Below are 8,504 nucleotides of genomic sequence, written 5' to 3'. Positions count from 1 at the left end.
TCCTTCCCGGAAGATCGCTGTGGACCTAACAGGACAGTCCTTTACGGCGGCTGGAGCCGGGAGTGAGGCGCTGCAGCTCTGTTCCACAGCCTGAGCCTGCTGTCAGCGCAGATCGTGCCAGCGCGGTTCCAGCCGCGCCGCGGGCCGGCAGCTCCGCACCGCGGTGTCCGCTGGCTCCGGCAGCCCGGGCCCGGCGCTCTCCCGTTCCCGGAGCAGGTCCTGGGCCGGGCCGGGCCCGCACCCGCTCCCGGCGCGGCTCCCTGCGGTGCTGCGGTCACCTCAGTCCGTGCGGGGGAGTCCCAGGCGCTTGCGGATGAAGGCGGCGATCAGGCGCTGCGGCCGCTGCTGGTACTCCCACAGCACCTCGTGGGGCGCCCGGATCTGGTCCCCCTGCAGCCGGTCCAGGAGCGCCACGCACACCACGGCGGCTGGGGAGGACGGAGGGCGGTCACCGAGCGGCCCGGCCCCGGGCGGAGCGGGCCGTCCCTCCCTCACGGCCCCTCCCGGCCGGCCCTCACGGCCCCTCCCGGCCGCAGGCGGGAGCCGCGGCCCCGCTGCCCCGCAAGCCCTCAGGGGCTGCGGCAGCACGGCCGGGACTTGCGTGAGGGGAGCAGGCTGTTGGTTTGTCCAGCCCGCACTCAGGTCTCCTAGTGCACGCTTGGGTTTTATTGAACTATGAAATTTGCTTTAGTGTCCTTTTCTAGATGGAAATCATTAAGGATGTGTGTTTGGCCCTGTGACACAGAGCAGGACCCTCAGAGGGGTTTAGCCCGTGTGTGGGGAGGAGGTGGAAGCGACAGGACTCACCTTTGAGGCCACACAGTCCACACAGGGCAGCGAATGCAGTAGACTCCATCTCAATATTCCTCACACCGGCCTCATAAGCCCTCCTTAAGTACTCCAGCTTTTTTTCACTGGAAAAAGAGCATAATGCGCCATCTAATCTCCCCTGACCTGGAAAGGAAGCAGAGAACTGTCACTGTTGGCCTTGCATGGCGTCATGGAGCATTGGTGCAAATGGGAGGTCCAGCAGTGCTCACATCCTATCTGAGGCCCACAAAGTTTTCCTGTGAGCAGCTGGTTAATTCGTATTCCCCTCAGTGTTGAAGCCAGTGAGATGTGTCTCTGTGTAGGGGAAAGAATGACGCAGGTTTCAGCACTGGGGAAAGGTCGAGTCAGCCCTCAGGTGGGAGGTACAGCGGACGCTGTGCTCTGCCGGACAGGCCATTGCTGCACAGCAGCTGTGAAGGTCTGCCAGGTTAAATCCCAAAAATGCCAACTGACTCAGAAGAGGTACAACAAGCCTTGCAGAATGGGAACACTGAGGAGAGGAAACCCCTTTAATGTGGTTTTAATTTTTCTGTTGTGGATGGAAGCTGGAGCTGCTTGCAGAGACATTCCGGGTGTGGTCAGGAAGCTGGTCCCAGGGCACTGGTGCTGCTGCAGGCAGGACTAACACTGTGTTCAGTGAGGGCAGCCATCCCAGCCCTCTCCTCTAACTCTGCGGGGGCTCTGGCTGTCCTGCTGTGTGCTCAGAGCAGACCTGTGCCCCGTGCAGCTCCTCCTCTCGCAGTGTCTGAAGGCCTTGGGGCAGGCAAATGCTTACCTTTGGCTGGCCAGCCTGGACCGCCCTTCAGTTTATTGCTGCTCCTACTTTAATCCTCTCAAATGGCTTTTTGTTTAAATAAAGTATGGACTTGAGACATACACAGATGGCTGCATCTGCAAGCAGATCTAAAGCTTTATAAATAGTGCTCAGATTATTAATTCTTCATTTATTACGTTTCATCTACTCTGCAATCAGCATTTAATTTTGCAAAGGAAATGGTTCCAGAGTAACCAAAGTTTGTTTATGGAAATCTCACAGGCAACCTAATGTTTTCCTAGTGTTTGGTTGCTCTGAAGTGACGATCCTGCTGTAGGGGAACAGCTTGGTGGCCAACTCAGCAAGGTGCAAGCAGTGGTACTGTGTGTTCCGAGGGTGCCTCCTGCTCTGCCTGGGCCCCCCAGCACCACGAGGGTCTCTGCCTGCAGCCCTTCTGGGGCCTGCGCTCCCTGCATAGCTTTGTCCATGGAAGAGTGGAAAGACTTGGCATTATGTGTGGTGAGGAAGGACAGACGAAGCTGGTTTTACCTTCGTAGAAGTCGTAGGTGCACATGGTATGGCCAATGAGCGTGGGGAAGTCGGGAATGTCCCTGCTGCAGGCGAGAAGTTCCTCTGCAAGGTCCTTGTCCAGCTCGGTGCTCCGCACCACCACGTCGTCCAGCACCACCTGCTCAAAGCGTGGCTGGAAGGAGGAGTCCACGGCCGTGTCCGTGATCACAACAGACCCAGCCTCGATCCCTGTGGAAATGGAAGCTGAGGTTGCCAGAGCTCATAACACCTGTGTCCTGCTGCCAAACCTCAGCACAACAGGAAAATCTCAACAGATCTATGTGTGCTTGCAGGGCTCTTCTTTTCAGCGTGTAAAGAAGATGTCAGAGAATAATTTAAATTCATGAAGTAGCATGGATGTACAAGTAAAATGTACGGAATCAGCACAAGATAAGTGATTGTGAGAATGTGTGAGTGACAGGAGTTTAGCTGTTTCTGGCTTGCAGAGATCATGTACCCCCCTACCTGCAGGGAGGGCAGCACCACTGCCTCGGCCAGGAGTTGGGTCACCACTAATCCATGTTTTCTGTTTGGAAAGTGACACATGGCTGTGGTGGAATCGAGGCCTTTGTACACTCTGAGGATGTGCACTCTGCCAAGCCAGTCGCTACAAATTTTCTGGGTTTGACCCATAACAAAATACCATGTTTGATATTTAGAGACCTGAAAAAATGCTAAAGTTCAGAGCTGCATGACCTACTGCTGAGAGTTCTTTTTAATAATAGCTGTTTTGCTCTGAAGAAAGACCATGAATGGCTTACCTAAGCCCCCAGAAGTACCGATGCGTATGATAGTAACATCCCGGCATTTTGCGTGGTGCAGCAGTTTGATCAGCTCATGAAGCATAATGGAAATGGAAGGGATGCCCATTCCATGCTGTTGGAAGGAGAGAAAAGAGAAACATCAGTCCCCACAAGGCTGTGGCAGGTGACAGGTACGTGACTGCAACAAGCTCAGGGCTATGCTGTGGCCTCTTCTGCTGGTGATGCCAACAGCAATTTTTTTGAGGGCAAAGAGAGATCTGGGGGTCTTTTTAGTCTGTCCAGGTGAGATGTCTAACATCTTCTCCTCCTCTCGATGCTTTAAAGGTTCTTCAGGTTAGTAGAGCTGGTGTTCATCCCTGTGGGGCACACAGAGGGTTCCTGTCCTTCAAGGAAGGGCCACAAATACATCCCAACATCTGAATGCTCCCAGACCTTCCCCATGCACTGCCAATCCTTACACCATGTGCTGACTCGCACTTTGTTGTGTCCTGCTCATGCTCTGGAAGTGGTGAACTTCAGTGGGAACAACCTGAGCCTTCATTTCTGCATGTGCCTTCCAGCCTGTCCTCACCGCGTACTGGAGCAGCAATGTTGCTGGGCACAACGGACAGTGGAAAGGTTTGTTTCCCTTGGTGAGGACAGGCTTCAGGGTCAGGTGTTGGCTGTGTGCCTTGCAGGCTGCCTGTCCCTCTTGCTGGCTGACGTTCCCTGCCCTGCTGCCCTTCTGTCCCCAGCCCCTGCCTGGCTCCCACTGCAGGCACCGGCTTGTTCCCATGCTCCACAGACAGTGCTGCCCCACTCCCATCTCTGCTGCTGCTCCCCAGGCCTGGCAGATCTTCTGCAGGCCTGGAGCTGCTGGGGCTTCTGCTGCATCTACCCAGTGCTCTGTTGCTTGCTCATCTCTCTTCTGCTCCATTGCTAGATGAATGTCTTTTTCTTAGCTTAACTTTTAAGTACAAAAAGTGTTTGATGCCGTGGAGTTTATTTTTCCTCTTGAAAATGCCTCACATTTTTTTGGTTTTGCTATCATCTTCAAGGAAGGAAGCGTGTATGGAAGCTCCAGTGATTAAGGTACACAGACAGTTTTTGTGTTACTTTGTCTCCTTTCTCTTAGCTGTGAGACCAATGCTCTGTTTGCCTTGTATCATGTTTTAAATATGAAACCTTTTTGCATGTTGTTATTCTGGAACATCAGCTTGGCTTATTCGCTGATGCCTAAAAAATTAATTCTCATTGTAAATATTCAGAGCTGGAATCTGTGTTCCTGCCCCTGTATGTTTGAGCTCAGTTGTGTTTCTAAGCAACTTGCAGAAATGTGATGTTGGCAGCAGCTCTGCATGATGCTTCTCAGGGCAGCCATGTGCTCTGCCCCGTGTCCCCTTCTGCACTGGCCAAAGCTGGTGCATGGCCACAAGCTCAGTGAGGGTTTGCTTCTGGCCAGGATTTGCTGCTGCCAGGCTGGGGAACAGCAAATCTTGTGGCAGTTGTTCCCCTTGGATCCTCTCAGATTGATTCCCTTGGTCAGGATTGCTTAGGTTTTATCAGAGGGACAAAACACGAGCCCTGTTGTGTGAGTGATTCCATCTGCTGTGAATCACGCTTCAGACTAATCTTGTCCCTGAAGAAATGGCGTCAGGACCAAGCTTTTGGGTGTGAGTGCTCCCCAGCACAGCCTGTGTTTGCTTTTTGCTTTGTTCAGTGCCAAAAATCCTGCTCTAAAAGAATAATTAATAATAAGGCCAGCTTTTTTTAGAGCTTGTATCAATGTAATACTCCCAGCAGTGTTTCATAGCTCATGTGTGGTGTAGATGAAGATGCATAGTTCATGTGTCCAGTAGATGAAGATCAAGATTCTTTGGACAAATACCTATTCTGTCTGTCCTCCAACATAGGGCCAATATGAAATCAGGTTTTACAGAGCTACAGGTTTTTAAAAGGATAATTTTCTGTTGTGATTTCTGCCCAAAACCAGAAGTGGTTTTGCCTCCCAAACTGAGCTGAGCAGAACGTGTGCACGTCTGTTGTTAATGCGGCCCTCTCCAAACGGAGAGTGCTGGTGCTGGGGAATGCTGTTCAAACAGGAGCAGCTTTGCCATGGCTGAGGTTGCACTGGTGGTAGTGGCTGAACAGTGAAAAGAGGGAACAACTCTGCTGCTGGGTGCTGGGGGAGGCGAGGGCGTGTGAGCGAGAGGTCGTGCCCGGTCCCCACACTGTGGGACCTGCCGGCAGCGGCCCCGGGCGCGGCGCGGAACTCACGCTGATGGAGAGCACGGGCCCTGCCCGGTACATGGCGTAGCGGTCCGACCCCGCGCAGATGTCAGCCACGTCCTCCCCGGCACCCGCCAGCCCCAGCTCCCGCTGCATGAACTGGGCAAACGCCCTCATCCTGTTCGGGCTGCCGCCGACGCAGACAAACTGCAATAAAACATCAGCCTGCTGGTACTTAGCTAGAACAAGCGCCCCGAGTCAGCCTGAATGTGGCAGTGCTGGCTGTGCCGGGCACATCTTCCCAGACAAAGCAGTGGGGTGCCACTTCCTCACCATCAGTCAAGGGACGTTGGAACACCTGAGGGTCACAAAACCAGGAGATAACACAAAACCCAGGCTGTCAGTCTGGCAGGGTGGTGACTACCCGGGGTCTGGGCAGCCATACAGCTGCACATACTTGGGTATCAGTCCTAGGCAAGAAAATCTAAAATAATTCTGCAAATTTGAGCTGGTAGTACCACCACTGATAGCAAAGCAAACCCAGATGTTGGAGGAGCTCATTTGTTAATTTATTCTATGAACAATGCTGACTGCAATTAGTGAACGCTGGTGATGGCACAGAGGCCATAAAGTCAGGGAGTAAAAAGGACAAATTTTACATATTAAAGGAAAATATGCTCACTGAAGGTAGGAGGAGGATGAGTGTGCAGCTGCCAGGACAGTGCTGATCCTGCTGCCAGGGTGCAGGGCAGCAGGAGCCCACACTGTGCTGTGCAAGGCTGCTCCAGCTCTGGGCACTGAGGCTCTTCCCTGCAGAACTAGGGAAAGACTCTGGTTTGAAATGAAAGAGGATGCCATCATGACAAGTCACTTTTGACAGCAGGTCTCAGCCAAAAATGATACAACATTCTCTTTCCCTTGTCTCCAGTAGATGAAGATCAAGATTCTTTGGACAAATACCTATTCTGTCTGTCCTCCAACATAGGGCCAATATGAAATCAGGTTTTACAGAGCTACAGGTTTTTAAAAGGATAATTTTCTGTTGTGATTTCTGCCCAAAACAAACAAGGACAGATAACCTCCTTGCCCAGGCTGCTTTGGCTGCAAAGTCCCTTAGCTGAGCAGCCAGAGCCCACCCCACGGGAGCCCAGCACGGGCCGGTAGCACCGGGGGATGCACAGCTGGAGAGCCTGTGCAGGGGGAGCTGCTGCCTCGCTTTTGGACCTGCTCTTTACCTTAATGTCCCCAAACATTGCTGGCAGGTTGTGCGTCTTCGTTCCCAAGTCCAAGTGGTACAGGACATCCTCCTCCATCAAATCCAGGTGTGGGTTTTTAACAAGGACAAGCCCACTCCTGCAGGGAGACAACAAGGAGATGGGTTGGGGCACCAGGCTGAAGGGAGGGGCACAGGGCAGCCTGGAAGCTTCACAAGGGTACACACAGCCCTGGTGTTAGACAGGGGGTGGGACAGGGGCAAGGGACAAGGGACAAGCCAGCTGTGTGTGGTGTTTGGACCAGCTGTCTTTCTGCTCCAGGTAACCTCTTTGACACGTCTGTTATTATATCTATGTATTTGGCAAAAAATATGTCTCAGTATTTATCAATTTTGACAATGGCTACCTTAGCTCTTTTCTTCATATTGTATTGCCAGCAATGTCCACGGGAGATATACTGTGCTATTTTCTATGTGACAGTTTATTAAGCTCTTAGCAAATCAGGATTTCACGCTTGTCCCAAATAACTGCCTGGCAGGATGAGTGCAGACACTGCAGGCAGCCAGAGGCCAGCTTGCTGTCCCTTTCCACGTGCTGTAAGGGATGGGAAGCAACTGACTAACAGTGCAGGTTACTTTTATAAATGAGGCTTAAATGAAACCTGGAGAACATTTTTCTTCTCTTATTAAAGCAGATTCAGATGTTGCCGTTACTCACCCTGAGTAACCCGTTGTTTCGGTCATAGCGGCTCCGCCAGAGTCAGCTGAAAGCGATACCCTGCCAAAAAGGTGAGGAAAACACGGCCCGTGTTCTCAGCTGTCGAGGTTTAGAGCTCAGAAGAGGTTTCAAGGGGCTCTGCAGGGGGTTAAATACCTCCTGTGCTTTGTGCAGCTCCCAGTCAACAGTGGCCAGTCCCCCCCACCCCACTGCCCGCTCCTGTGTGCCAAGGTTCCTCCTTGGCTGGCATGGTTCCTCCCAGACTGGCTTTTTGGGCAGGTGCGTCACCAGTAACCTTGACTGGCAGCCCTAGGGCTGGGGCCAGTGACCTGCTGGCCCTCTGGCCGGTGACATTGTGCCCTCTGGTCAGTGGGGAGGGCACCGGGCACGCGGCTGCACATGTGCGCCATGGGGAAATGGTTTGTCTGAGCTGGATGTTGCTATGCTCCCACCTTGGGCTGTGTTTCCTTGGCCCTGGGGACTGAAGGACACTGACAGCCTGGCAACTGCTGCTGGCCTGGACACTTCTGCCAGCTGAGCCATTCTCTGGCCCCAGAAGGTGCAAATCCAAAATGTCCCTGCATTTTTCTGGGGTGCACAAAACCGGAATTTGGGCTGTAGCCAACCTCCAGTCCTGCTCAGAACAGCTCCTGGACCACCAGGCTGGCCTGGGGAGGCTGATTTCCCTCTCAGCAATACCCAGACAGCACTGTTGGCTCTCATGGTCCACCCAGCCCTGTCTCAGCCCAGGATCCTGTCAGAACAGTGTGCAGAGTGCCAGGGACAGCCTTGCACAGCTCCAGTCCAGGGCAGCCAGAGTGCTTGTGGGGCTGCGGAGCAAGTGTGTGATGCTCCTGCAGGGGCAGGAGACTGGAGATACTGGTCCTGCTTCCTGTCCCAGTGACAGGAGGCACTTCCCTGGAAGATATTTCAGGCAGCTGCTGGATGGGCACAGTCTGGAATTTGCTGTTGGCCTCTGGGAATTGTCACTGGGAGGTCTGATAATTAGAGAAGTGATAGGTAATTAATTATTGGGTGAAAGCACATTGTGTGGGGCTCACTTGCACCCTGCATTCAGGCAGTGACGTGGTCCTGTTTTCCTAATGGCGAGGGACAGAAATTGTTGTAACTGAGGAAGCCTTTCCCTGAGCAAATGCCCATTTTGCTACCAATCCAAACCCTTCAAATTGCAAAACCCTGTACAAAAATAAGCAAACACTGCGAGCCAGTGGGAACAGTGGCTGGGAACATGTAAATTGGGTACCTTGGCCAAGATAGGGTCAGGAGCAGAGCTCTCAGAGATATTTCAGGCTTGCTGGAGTCATACCAAGGCAGGCTGGAAGAATTTCTCTGCTCTGATGAAGTTCTCCCTTCCTGGATGCTGTTCACATATGCCTGCCAAAAATGACTTATTACTGACGCTCCACAGCACTCCTGAAGAATAAG

General features: G+C 52.9%; 1 protein-coding gene across 1 annotated transcript; it reads right to left on the bottom strand.

The window, feature by feature from the left end:
* On the bottom strand, nt 1-7,084 carry UPP2 (uridine phosphorylase 2). Its single transcript, XM_041407514.1, has 7 exons — nt 7,059-7,084; nt 6,363-6,480; nt 5,176-5,334; nt 2,917-3,031; nt 2,135-2,344; nt 808-954; nt 1-428 (listed from the first exon to the last, which is right to left on the bottom strand). The coding sequence occupies exons 1-7, from the start codon at nt 7,082-7,084 to the stop codon at nt 280-282; spliced, it is 924 nt and encodes a 307-aa protein (XP_041263448.1). The 3' UTR covers nt 1-279.
* Nucleotides 7,085-8,504: the final 1,420 nt, after the last annotated feature.

This window comes from Onychostruthus taczanowskii, unplaced genomic scaffold (assembly GCF_017590055.1).
Source record: "Onychostruthus taczanowskii isolate IOZ18803 unplaced genomic scaffold, ASM1759005v1 scaffold10, whole genome shotgun sequence".
NCBI classification, from domain to species: domain Eukaryota; kingdom Metazoa; phylum Chordata; class Aves; order Passeriformes; family Passeridae; genus Onychostruthus; species Onychostruthus taczanowskii.
The sequence above is the reverse complement of the archived record's forward strand: the minus strand, read 5'-3'. Positions and strand labels throughout refer to the sequence as shown.